Source organism: Aethalodelphis obliquidens, unplaced genomic scaffold (genome assembly GCF_003676395.1).
Source record: "Aethalodelphis obliquidens isolate GAN/ISIS:26980383/991018 unplaced genomic scaffold, ASM367639v1 scaffold126, whole genome shotgun sequence".
In the NCBI taxonomy this organism is placed as follows: domain Eukaryota; kingdom Metazoa; phylum Chordata; class Mammalia; order Artiodactyla; family Delphinidae; genus Aethalodelphis; species Aethalodelphis obliquidens.
This window is the reverse complement of record NW_020838070.1, coordinates 349,041-362,020: the sequence shown is the minus strand read 5'-3', so window position 1 is coordinate 362,020 and position 12,980 is coordinate 349,041. Positions and strand designations below refer to the sequence as shown.

Sequence of the window (12,980 nt, the reverse complement as noted above, 5' to 3'; positions counted from 1 at the left end):
CTGAAATCAGGCAAGGGGTGGGACTGGGATGACCCCGCTGAGCATTCCTGGTCCCCCAAAAGCTCTGGCTGCTGTAGGTGACAGGCTGAGAGGACAGGAAGTTTCTTTCCCTTCTGAGAAGCCCCTGTTCTCACCAGCCTCCAGCTGAGGGATTTCTCATGGGCGAAGCCTGCTTTGGAGCTGAGACCACCTGAAACTTGCTAATTCCTACTTCCCCCAACATCTGGGCACACACTGTGCCCAGATCCTGGGCAGAGTCCCTAGAGCTCAGACTCGGGTCTCCCTTTCCACTCAGAGAAGGTAAAAAGCCAGTTCCCGGGGAACTGGCTGCCACCTTCTGGTGAGTTTCCCTTGCATCTTCAGACCAGCTCCACCTTGCCCAGCCCCCTAGGCCCTCATTCCATAGGCCTTACGGGTGGTTTCTCCTCCCACACCCACTGGGATGGGTGCAGAGGCTGGTGAGGACTTTGAGAAATGCTGACTGCTAGGCCCTGGTGGGGGTGAAACTTGTACTGCCATTTCTCAAAGCTGTTTAGCAATGGGTATCAGTAACTTCAGAACCGTTCGCACCCTCTGACACTTCCACATATGCACATCCTTCTGAAAGAAATCTCCAGATGCGGGCAAAGCTGTGTGCCTAGATTCACCATGCTGTTATTTATAACAGAAATAGAAACAAATTAAATATCTAGTGAGAGAGAACTGAAATAAACTGAAGCATACCAATCTGAAATATTATGCTGCTGGTCAACATTTAATTTATAAAAGGTTTGTAAAAACATTATGCAAAAACATGCTTATGATATAATAATTAAGTGGGAAAAGCAGGATATAAAGTTATAGGTACAAAATAATTTGTAGAAGCACATCAGCAAGTGATGTGCAGGAAAAAGACTGGAAAGAAATACAACAAATTGCAGTGATTTCGTCTTCGGGTAGCGGTGAGATGATGGGTGATGTGTTTTCTTCCTTTTATCCCCCCATCTTTCTAGGTTTTGTATATTGAACAGACCCCGGTTCATTTTTCAAAAACCCAGTCGTTCTTTTATTCTACCTTCCCTCTGCCCACTCCAGGGGACCAAACTCCAGGTCACCGTCAGGTTCCCCTTAGGGTCCTGCCCTGTCCCCTCCCTCCTCCCTTTTAGATACCTACCTCCACCTGCACCCTGTGTTTTCCTACCCCCTCCCCAGCTCTCAGAACCCACAGGTAGTCAACCCTTTCTTTTTCTTTTTTTTTCTTTTTTTTGCAGTACACGGGCCTCTCACTGCTGTGGCCTCTCCCGTTGCGGAGCACAGGCTCCTGACGCGCAGGCTCAGCAGCCATGGCTCATGGGCCCAGCCGCTCCGCGGCATGTGGGATCTTCCCTGACCGGGACACGAACCCGTGTCCCCTGCATCGGCAGGCGGACTCCCAACCACTGTGCCACCAGGGAAGCCCTCAACCCTTTCTTGACAAGGAAGGAGCCGTGCTTTTTTCCATCCTCCTTCCAAAGCCTGGAATGCGTGGCTAGGTAGGGAGATCAGAAAGACAACCGCTCCCCGCCAGTCCTGGGCTCACCCCTTCCAATGTGCACTTGACCTGGGACTGGACTCGGGCAGGTCCAGGAAAGCCCCCAGCTGGGTCATGGTGTCATGGGCAGAGCAGGCCCTATAGGGGGCAGCGGGGAGACTCCACATACCAAATGTAGACTCTCTAAACTGGAGGGGCCTGAGAGCTCAACCAGCCCACTGGTGCTCAAACTCAAGAGTTAGAATCACCAGTGCACTTTTTAGAAATGCAGAGTCCCAGGCCCAGCCTCAGAGATGGTTTTCGTAGTTCTTTTTTTTTTTTTAATTATTTTTGGCTTCGTTGCTGCGCGCGGGCTTTCTCTAGTTGCGGTGAGTGGGGCCTACTCTTCGGTGCGGTGCATGGGCTTCTCATCGCGGTGGCTTCTCTTGTTGCGGAGCACGGGCTCTACGTGCATGGGCTTCAGTAGTTGTGGCGTACGGGCTTAGTTGCTCCACGGCATGCGGGATCTTCCCGGACCAGGGATCTAACCTGTGTCCCCTGTGTTGGCAGGCAGATTCTTAACCACTGCACCACCAGGGAAGTTCCGTTTTAGTAGTTCTTGATGGGGCCCAGGAATTATCTTTTTAACCAGCTTCCTGAAGGACTGGGATGCAGGAGGTTCCCAGCCCGGCTTTGAGAAATCAGAATCCCGTCTAACCCAGCAGTCTCCCTCCTCCTCACCAGCTTATGTAGGAGAACTTGACCTTGCGTCTGAGGATGGAAGGAAGGAAAGAGAAGGCGGGGTCTGGAGGGGGAGTTAGGAGCGGCCCGTGGCTCGGCACCCAGGCCCAGAGGAGCTCCTGTAGCAGATACAAACTCGGACCAGACCCCCTGAGCCCTGCCTGGCCCCTTGAGGGTCCAGTGGCTGCACGCTTTGCCCAGGAATGTGATCATCTTGGGGAGGTCCCCGTCTCCAGCTGGAACCGTGAAGCTACCACTCCAGGCTCCAGCGCTGACGAAGCGTTCCGGGTCAGCTGGGGCATGCAAGAGGAAAGCTTGGGGAGGGTGGAGGAGAGCCCTGGACTCTGGCAGGAGGACTCTGAAGCCGTAGCAGAAAACTTATCCGAGTCAGCGCAAATTCAGCCCTTCCAGAGATTCACGGAGGGCGTTAGGCAGCTAGACTGAGATGAACTTAGAAAAGTCTGGCTCGTCCCCAGACACGGGGAGGGGAGGGCCTGGGGTCATGTCTCCCTCAGGGGTCTGCCACGAGGCTTCGTCTTCCTTTGAAGTCTGTAAAGACAACAGTAGGGGTTGAAAAGCAGAGCCCGGCTTGGGGGGGTCTCCAGGTAGCTGCTGGGTCCAGCCCAGCCTTTTCTGCACATTCTGGGCCTGTCCGTCTGGGGGTCACAGGACTAACCACTCCTTTTTCCCAGAACTCCCAGGCTTTGATTCATTCCCCCCGCACACACCAGGCCCCACTCCCTGGGAGATCAACCTCATGGCCTCGGGCCCAGTTGCGGCTGCAGACGTGGGGATCCTGCCAGCTCAGAACTCTTTAAGCTGTCCCTCTCACCACGCTATTCAAGAATTTTCTGGATCACAAGAAATGAGGATGTGAGGTCAGGAGCCCTGGCTTCCTGGGTGACATGGTCTAAGCTCTGGCTGTGATGCGGAAGGTAGGTGGACTGAGGGCAGAGACCTCCCCCACTTCCTTGCATTGTCTGAGTGGAGCCAGGCTAGGTGGCTCCTGACCCCCAGAGCCCTCTGTCCACACCTGGCTCAGGCACCGGATCTCCACGTTGGGGCTGGCAGGAGGCCCAGTGGGCCCTGCAAGGTTGATCACAGCATACTCTGGGACCCCGCTGTTCCCCAGTGGCTGAAACACAGACTCAGTCAGAACGGCCTGTTCTTGGCAGCAGGGATGGTCCGCAAGCCAGAGCAGGAGGAGGGAAAGGCAGGGGGTGGATTTTGCAGTCAGAGTCCTGCGGCCCATTCACTATGTCTCAGTGTGACCTCAGGTGAGCCACCCAACTTCTCTGAGGCCCAGCTTCCCAAGCTATAAAATGGGGATAGAAAGTTTTCCCTTAGGGTTATAATAAATATTTCTGATAATGTTTTTATCACTCAACAACTGGGAACTCCTGGAATGATTAATTTGTTTCCATGATTATTATTTCTATCCTTGAAGCAGGAAGAACATGCAGGCTGCAGGTTCTTTGTAATAGGCCCAGAGAGAGCAAAGTTGGACACCTCAAAGATTCGCCAAATAACAAACAGCACAGGAAGAATTCTTTAGGGATCATGGGTCTGAGCAATCCCTCCCTGATCAGATGAGAAAACCGAGGCCCAGGGAAGAGAGGTGGGTAGTCCAGAGCGAGTGCGGAAGCCCGTCTCCTGGCCTGGGCTCGGCTGCCCCCGTGGTCCTCAGGTCAGAATGCCGGGCCCCTCCGTCACCTGCTCCCTTGCCCAGCAGCTGAGCAGGGTGGAGGCTGGAGCTGGCCAAGGCCCCCAGCCATGTCTCCTAACAGCACAGCTGCCCTGAGGTGGCCCGGCCAGCAAACCCCTGGCCTGATAGGCACCGAAGCCAAGGAAAGAAGCTCCCATTTTCTGGATAACTACGAGGGGTCTCATCTCACTCGTTCCTCACCACAGTCTCGTGAGATGGGGAAGCCGAGGCTCAGAGCGGTGATGTAACTTGCCAGATGTCACACAGCTGGTGAGTGGTGGAGCTGGGCCTTGTCTCCATGATTCTTTGGTCTCAGACTCTTTCCTACACCATGCTGCCTTCCTGGTAGGGCGTCCTGCACACTTCTCTTTGTGGCAGTGTCCCTTGTCTACTAACTGGGCCCCTGCTTCTGTCAATACCCTAGGTGTGGGACATGGGGGCAGAGGTAGATGTTTGAGCCACCTCTGGTGACACCTTCAGTTTTACGGGGACAAGGTAAGAGTCAGAACAGAATCCCTCAGGTGAGATGTGACTGGGGGGATGGGGCCTGAAGGAATAGGGGAGGGGGAGGGAGAATTCACAAATGCTGTCACTCACGGCCCTCGTGCGTCCCAGCCCTGCCTGTGGGGAGGACATGGCAGAGCTGGGGTTGGGCCGGAGAACTCCTGACACCAGGTCCATTTCCCATGAATCCCATACTGACAGCTTTCTGATTTGGTCGAAACCCAGCCACTGCTGACCGCTGACCACCAACAGCTGCAGAAGCGTCCCCTTCTCAAGGGTGACAGAATTTGAGGAAAGAACCTTAGGGGACAGAGAGCAAACCGCACATGTAGGCTGTGGTCAGGACCACCACCCTCTGTCCAGGGGGGCGTCTGCATCTCTCAACGGTCCCTCTGCCCACGCAGTGGACCCTGGGCTGTTCCAGTGAGCGTGGAGGCATTTTCTGGGTTATTGACAATACGAGATCTATACGAGAGCCTCTACTTCTAGGCACTAGAAAAACGGCAGCAAGGCATGGCGGTTCTCCCTCCGAGCCCAGCCCCTCTTCTGGAGTTGGGGGAGGGGTTAGCCTCAGGACACCGAGCCAGGAGGAGGGCCCTGGCAGTGGCCGTGGCAGCCCCTCCATCTGTTTCCATGACCCTTCCCTCACTCCTGTCCACCCCTTTGGTCCTGCTGAGCTTCCTGAGGTAACAACAGCTGCTTCCTAAGTGAAGGAAGGCCCAGTACCCCATCCCACGGCAGCCCCTCCCTAGGGGGATCGGGCCTGAGTGTTTTGTCCCTGATGGCGCCAGGAAAGAAGGCAATGGCAGCCCCCCTTTCCTGCTCCAGTGTCTAAGGGAATCAGGGTGGAGGCCTCTCAGTAAACAGCTGAGGAAGGAGAGGCTGGGGGCGGGGGTGCTGGCGAGGCAGATGAAGCTTCGGTTTCCTAAGCAGTGACTCTCTCCGTAGGAGTGCTGGTGTGGGAAGAGGGTCTCTCTCTGCAGGGGTCAGGGAGGGGCCCAGCAGCAGGTAGACTCAGGGCAGCGTCCTCTCTCCAGGATGATGGGCACAGGGACCCCCCTTCTTTCTGTCCCCCGGTCTCCAGAGCACCACCGCGGCCCGAGTGTCAAGGTCGCTACACCACCTTGGTCTCAGAGCCAACGACAGCTCAGAGAAGGGTGTTCCGGAAAGAGGAGAGATGGGAGTCGAGAGCTCTGGGTCCCGCTCTGTATCTGGGCCACAGCCTGCTGTGTGACCTCGGGCAAGACTCTTTCCCTTTCTGGGCCTCAGTTCTCCCTTCTGCAAAAGCAGACTAGAGTCTATTGGTGCTATCAGAATCCCCCAGGGCAGCGTTTCAATTTCAGGTTCCTGGCCCCCACCCCAAGAGGTCCTGGCTGGGACCGATGTCGAGGAGAGTGTATTTCTAATAGCCGCCCACACCACCCCCCCAAGGTGTTTCCTAAGGGATTTTGCACCAAATTTAGAGAAAGGCTGGACGAGCTGATATCAAAGCCCCCCTGTGGAACCAGCTCCAATGTTCTCTGATTCTAAAAGGGGGGATGGGAAGAGGGCCTTGGGCCTGGAGCAGAGCCCCACTGGCACCCGGTGGGAAGTCTGGGTGAGGAGGGCAGCCCGAAGGGGTGATCTCGGGGCTCACACAGATTCCCTGGATGTGGGAAGCAAGTCCTGCCTTGAGGTCAGCCGTGGAGGATCAGGCAGGGAGCCGGAGAGGCAGGGCCTGGGAGTCGGACGCAGAGGGATCTGAGCGTGGGCTTTGCCTCCTTCCTTACCAAGTGGGAGAGATGGACCTTCTCCTTCCTCTGTGTCTCCGTGGCCAGTTGAGCTGAAAGAGACCAGAAGTGTTAAGGGAACCATTGACTGAAACCGCCCACCCTGGCCAGGCCTGTTAGTAAGCACTTGCATGAGGTATCTTAAACAGGAGGTCCTGGTAAGGAATGCAGAACTAACAAGCTACCACCAACTAGAAGAATTCGGGAAAGGTCAAAAGGAGAGAGGAGACTCCAGTCCGTATGTCCTACCAACCTCCCAGAATCCTTCTCGCTGGAATCCATCTTGAGTGAGTGATGCGTGGGCCACCAGAAAGGACCCTGAGTCAGAATGATTGGCCAGAGACAACCCGGAAACTAACCCCATTCCCATAAAACCCGAGACTGCGAGCCACGTGGCAGAGCAGTCCTCCTGGGTTCCCTTACCCTCCTGCCCTCTGCCCGGGCGCCCCTTCCCAATAAAGTCTCTTGCTGTGTCAGCAAGCGTGTCTCCTCAGACAATTCATTTCTGAGTGTTAGACAAGAGCCCCCTCTCGGGCCCTGGAAGGGGTCCCCCTTCCTGCAACAGAAGGAGCACCTTGAAGCCAGGAGTAGCTGGGAGTAGTCTGCAGCTGCTCCCACATACGTGGACTGGGTTCCTTGCACCTGGGGCTTCCCAGAGGGAGCTGGCAAGCAGATTGGGCCGAGAATCCCAGCACCTCGGCAATGACCTGGACTTTTGAGATTGGTACATGGAAATCCCCTCGCATGGGCCAGAAACTGGCTAGGGAAGTGATCCTGTATGCCAAGGTCATTGCTTCTTAAATCTCAGTGTGTGTACAGGACCTTGGGAAATTTAACTCAAATGCAGATCCTAATTCAGTAGGCTGAGGTTGGGGCCTGAGAGTCTGAGTTGCTAACAGGCTACCCGGGGATGTTGCTGCTGCCAGCTGGGGACCACAATTGGAGAGGCAAAGTGCGAAGAGGCTCTGAGGTTGTGATGGGAACGTTCTCACCCTGTGTGTTCCTCCCGACTCCTCTGAGGGGGCCTAGGGATGTGGGCAAAGCTGACATTTCTTCCTGGGGGCCACACAGAGGGGAGTCACGTAGCAAGCCCAGCGTTCCCCACCATGGCCACCAGTGCTGGGACAACACTGCCAATTTGCAAAGTTGGCTTCCTGGTTCTACCACTTTCCAGCTATACAAACCCAGGGCAAGTTGCTTAACCACTCTGTGCCTCAGTTTCTTGCCCTGTAAATTGGGGGTATTTGTAGGTGTTGAATAAGTAGTTCCTAACTCGACAGTATTGAGGAGATTAAAGGAGATAAAAAGAACATAAGCCACACCACTGTGCCGGGCACAAGGCAGCTCCCATTACCGTTATTTCGGTTAAACCCTCTTAATCTGTGCCATCCACCACAGGAGCTACACACGGCCATTGAGCACCAGAAAGGTGACTACTCTGAATTACACTGGGGTTGAAAGACTCAATTGGAAAAAATGAACGTAGAATGTGTGTCATTAGTATCTTTTTTTAAAAAAATAAATTTATTCATTTATTTATTTACTTTTGGCTGCATTGGATCATCGTTGCTGCGCGCGGGCTTTCTCTAGTTGTGGCAAGTGGGGGCTACTCTTGGTTGTGGTGCGTGGGCTTCTCATTGCGGAGGCTTCTCTTGTTGCGGAGCACGGGCTCTAGGCACGTGGGCTTCAGTAGTTGTGGCACGTGGGCTCAGTAGTTGTGGCTTGCAGGCTCTAGAGCGCAGGCTCAGTAGTTGTGGCACACGGGCTTAGTTGCTCCGCGGCATGTGGGATCTTCCTGGACCAGGGCTCGAACCCGTGTCCCCTGCATTGGCAGGCGGATTCTTAACCACTGCACCACCAGGGAAGTCCTCATTAGTATCTTTATATTGATTCCATGTTGAAATGATAATGTTTTGGATATATCATGTTAAATAAAGTGTATCATTAGAATTAACTTCACTAGTTTCTTCTTTTTCTCGTGTGACTATCAGAGAATTTTAAATCACACGTGTGGCTTCTATTCTATTTCTGTTGGGCATATATCTGAGGAAGCTGAGGCTCAGGGAAGTTAGATGACTTACCCAAGGTCACACAGCTAAAAAGTGGCAGAGCTGGAATTTGAAGCCAAGTCTTGAAAGGAGCTGAGCACCTCTAGAGACCCAGTGGCAGGGGCGGGGCCATACACACATCCTGCTCAAGTTCAAGTGCTCAGGCCTGCACTTCCCCCTGTAATCAGTCCTCGTACAAGAAGCAGGACCTACAGAGACTGGACATGGATTCACTGGGATCAACAGGGAGAGAAGTGGCTCATGAGCTTGGTTGGACAGACCAGAGCAAGATGAGAGCCCCCCAGCCTCTTGCTCCCCCCGTTTGAATTGCTTGTGCCTGGTGTGGACGGCCCTGCGGGTCCCTCAGAAAAGAGGAGCAGGGCTCCCGATGCCCACGTCTCGGACGCATATGCCGAGGCCCACGAGGTCTCCCTGGGGCGGTGGTGGGGACTGTGGGTCTCAGCGAGGCCCCTGGCTGACAGCCTCTCACCCCTCCCGTCTACACTGCTCACCTTTCTTCCTCCATTGGAGCATGTAGCTGCCGAGGGAGGCCAGGCCTGTGGCCAGCAGAAGGGCCAGCAGCACCAGGACTGGGGCCAACATGCGGGTCATTGGGACGGACACCCTGCGGACAAGATGGAAGGAGACTGGTGGCTGTCGTCAGATGTCGGCAGCACACTGGGCATTCTTATTCTAAGTCCCAGTCATATCCCTCGTCTCTCCCAAGGGGGTCAGAGGGTACCAGGGACCACAGCATCTGGTTGGTCCCAATGGAAGGGACCTCAGCCCCCATCGCCAGCCCCAGGAGGTACTTTCAGCTGGCTCTGAACCTGTGAGTAGTTAGCTGGCCACCAGCAATGGAGGGCAGTTATATATAAAGACCCAAGAGCCAGTCCTTCCGGCTGGGATCCCAGTTGGGTAAGAAAACATCACATTGCTTGGTCTACAGTTTCCTGCTTAGCACAGGGCCCAGTGTAAAGTGCACAAACAAGAACTACTGAACTGGGGTGGCTGTCCCTGAAGCCGGGCGGGGAGCGAGGTGGGGACTGGGGCCATGGCGGACCCTTCACCTTGGGCGGGCCTGCATGTCCAAGGCAAAAGGGCTGCTGGCCCCCGTAATGTAGGTCGTTCACTGCTCCAGGGCCCTGCCGGGTAGGGGGTGGGATGGGGGCTGAATCTGCCCTCTCTGCGTGTCTGTGGCCACGTCAAGAAGCTGTGTTCCCCCAGAGGAAGGAGTATTGTATTCCTATTCGCTCAGGGGCACCTTATGGTTCAGGGATGACCTGAAAAGGTGGCCTTGGTTGGAGCTGCTCACCTGGTCTTGGAGCTGCTTCTGATGGGGACAAAACTGGTGTCCTCTGTGGAGGTAGAGTCTAGCCGTGTGGCTTGGCGGGAGATCCCTGCAGGAGGAGAGGTTGCTGGGTGAGGAGAGGTCCCTGCATTTGGAAGGGTTGCTGCATACGGAGAGGTCCTTGCATACGGAGAGGTCCCTGCATACGGAGAGGTTGCTGGGTGAGAAGAGGTCCTTGCAAATGGAGAGGTTGCCGGGTGAGGAGAGGTCCCTGCATACGGAGAGGTTGCTGCACGCTCGGATGGGGAGGTCCCTGTGAATGGAGAGACCTCTGCCCCCGTCTTCCCCAGCTTGGCTGTGGTGACTGTCAGGTGGAGACCAGCAGAAGCTACAAGTCCAAAAGCAATGCCTCAGCACCTTCCCTGATCCTTGATTCCCAGCATTCCCAGACCTCTGACCCTTGACCCCTGAACCCTAATCTCCCCAGGACCAATTTCTCAGAACTTCCCCAGCTACGCCTCAAACAGAGGCCTTGAGGAAGCCATTTTGAGCAAGCAGGTCATATCTCAGGAACACCCCAAACCTGTGCGTGGCTCTCAGCTCCCCCCGTTTGAGCTGCAGCCTGTCCCTTATTGTGGGGAGGTGCCGTGCTCCAGCCCCCACCTCCATGACCCTGAACCCCTCCCAGGGAAGGAGGGACATCTGTTACCTGGAAAGACGAGCAAAGAAACCGAGAAAGTCTTATCGAAGCCCACTCTTTTGGCCCCACACCAGTACTGCCCCACGTCCTTCAGGGTGAGGTTCCTCAGGGTGACCTCAAACCTGAGCTGCCGGGGGTTGTCGTGGACGGACACCCTGCCTTCCTGGCCATATTCTCCAGAGTAGACAGTCCCAGAGCAGCGGGAGATCAAGAACCCGCTCTCCCTGCACCAGTATTTCCTGTACTTCTTCAGCTCTTCCCCGTAGGTGCACTGCAGGGACACGGTGTCACCTTCAAAGCCGCTGACCTCCTTCGGGCCCTCCAGGGCTTCATAACCTGAAACCACAGCAGGGATGAAGGTTGGAATTCCCTGATTCAAGTACCAGGATCAAGACCAGAAGGCTTTCCTCAGTCACTCCCTTCTTGGGGCAGCCCTGGTAGGAGCTGGTACTCCACTCTGCCACCGAGGGGTCTTGGGACAGGACTGTTACTGTTTCCCTATACCTGGCATATTGAAGGCTGGTGATGGGGAAGATCTAGATTCATACAGCCCAGAGTTTGAATCCCAGCACTGCTACTTAGTAGCTGTGTGACCCTGGGGAAGTTGCTTGACCCCTCTGAGTTTTCTCACCTATAGATGATGACAATGTCCTATTTCATTGAATTAAGATGCTATCATATGTAAGAGCCACCATAATTTTATAAAACATTAAGAAAAAAACACTGTCATTTGAACAACTGACATCAGTTATAAGATGCATCCTAATTTTTTATGTTAAAAGGTTAAAAAACGAAAGAAAGAAAAAAAAGAAAAGCAGGCTTGTGAATTGATGAAACAGGATAATTTATCTCTTGGGGCTGTTGTGAGTGGTACAGCAGAGGTTCAAGAAATATTTGCTGAGTTTAATGTGGCAACATTAAATAAGGGGTGTCTTGTCTGTCCCCAGGCTGGCACAGAGTCAGGAAATGAAGATAAAAGAGGTAAAGGTACTCTCACAGCCACTTGGACATGAAGGGTCTGGAGCCCACAGGTCTGGGGGAAGACCTGGCTCTGGGTTCCAGAAACAGCAAATGCCCGCACCCTCTGAGGGCTGAGGACGAATGGGGAGGGGTGAAGCCTGGAAGGATCAGGCGGCTGGGCTGGGTCACCCCCACAAGGAAATGTAGGTTCAGCAGGTCCCTCTCTTGCAGACCCAACGGGCAATAAGAATAAGCAATAAGGACGTTGGGGATAAGCCCCACATCCCTCCATCCCCGCCCCGCATCTCACCATCCCCGCCCCCCATCTCACCTGGGAGCACGAGGCAGCCCCACAGCAGGACGAGGGGCCTCATGGTGAGCGCTGGCCAAGCTGGAGTGCACGCCGGGAGCTGGGAGTTCCTCTCCGGACCACACGGGACTTTAACTTCCTCCAGAGGCAAAATCGAGAGAAGGAAGGGAGGGGAGGGGCCGTGTGGCTCCCCCAGCCGGAGGAGGCGCCTCTGCTGATCCCTTCAGTACTTAGCCTTGGTTCACAGCGACCCGCACCTGAAAACCCACCGAGCGCTTCTCCCAAACCCATGCCCTTTCAGGGGGTCTTAACCATGCCCCCGGCCGCGCACCCCAGAGGGCCTGTGTGTAGAATTCAAGGAGTCCGTGAACCTGGGCGGGGAAATAGTACATCTTGACTTTTCACTAAACTTTACGTAATACTTATTTTTCCTTGTATGATGAGTAGTGTTCGCAGTGCCGTGACTGTCACCAATTAAAAATCACAGTAGGGGCTTCCCGGGTGGCGCAGTGGTTGAGAGTCCGCCTGCCAATGCAGGGGACGCGGGTTCGTGCCCCGGTCCGGGAAGATCCCGCATGCCGCAGAGCGGCTGGGCCCGTGAGCCATGGTCGCTGAGCCTGCGCGTCCGGAGCCTGTGCTCCGCAACGGGAGACGCCACAACAGTGAGAGGCCCACGTACCGCAAAGAAAAAAAGAAAAAAGCACATTTATTACAGTATTACACAATTATATTTTGATAACCACTTCATTTATTATTGGTTTTCTTTCAAGCATATGTATAGTATTTTATATGTTTAAAAAGACCATTATTCTGAGGCGTGGCGCATAAGCTTCACCAGACTGCCAAGTGGTTTATGGTACAGAAGTTAGGGGGTCCACAGGCAGCCGCCACTGCTTCTCCTCCCCATCGCCTCCCGGAGGGCGCAGTACCTCCCTGGGCCACAGGGCGGCGGTGCAGGCGGAGGGTGAGGGAAGCTGTCCGGCTGGGCTGAGCCGGGTACCTGGAGCCACCAGCAGGCCGAGCACAAAGGCTGGGGAGCCGCGCTGAGGTGTCTTGCCTTTTAAAAAGTTAATTAGCGGCTTCCCACCGCGGAACTGAATCCTTCCTGAAAGGAATAGAACAAACACGCACCCTAGAGGGAGCCCTGACATACCGTTTTTCCAAAATAGTTCTGTTTGTTTTTTCTGATTGCAAAGGTCACACCGGTTGCAAGCAAAATTTTACACGGTGCAGATATGTTAAAAAAAAAAAAGGTAACGTTTCCTGTTATTCTCCTCCTCGCTTAGAAAACCACTGTTAATATTTTGGCATATACTTCCATATGTACAGGTGGAATTTTTACCCACTTGCTGGGCTAATATTTGAAGCATTAACTCAGTGGTTCTGGGAGGGGAGATTGTGTGTGTACGCGTGTGCGTGTGCGCGTGTGTGTGTGTGTGAGTGATGTGGAAGATATGTTTGAA

At 54.4% G+C, this 12,980-nt stretch overlaps 1 protein-coding gene across 1 annotated transcript; it reads right to left on the bottom strand.

Moving 5' to 3' along the window:
• Window positions 1–2,006: 2,006 nt before the first annotated feature.
• On the bottom strand, window positions 2,007–11,603 carry CD300LG (CD300 molecule like family member g). The gene is made up of 7 exons (XM_027098937.1): window positions 11,539–11,603; window positions 10,257–10,583; window positions 9,572–9,656; window positions 8,769–8,881; window positions 6,209–6,261; window positions 3,264–3,365; window positions 2,007–2,779 (listed from the first exon to the last, which is right to left on the bottom strand). The coding sequence occupies exons 1-7, from the start codon at window positions 11,579–11,581 to the stop codon at window positions 2,666–2,668; spliced, it is 837 nt and encodes a 278-aa protein (XP_026954738.1). The 5' UTR covers window positions 11,582–11,603; the 3' UTR covers window positions 2,007–2,665.
• Between the last annotated feature and the right edge of the window lie 1,377 nt (window positions 11,604–12,980).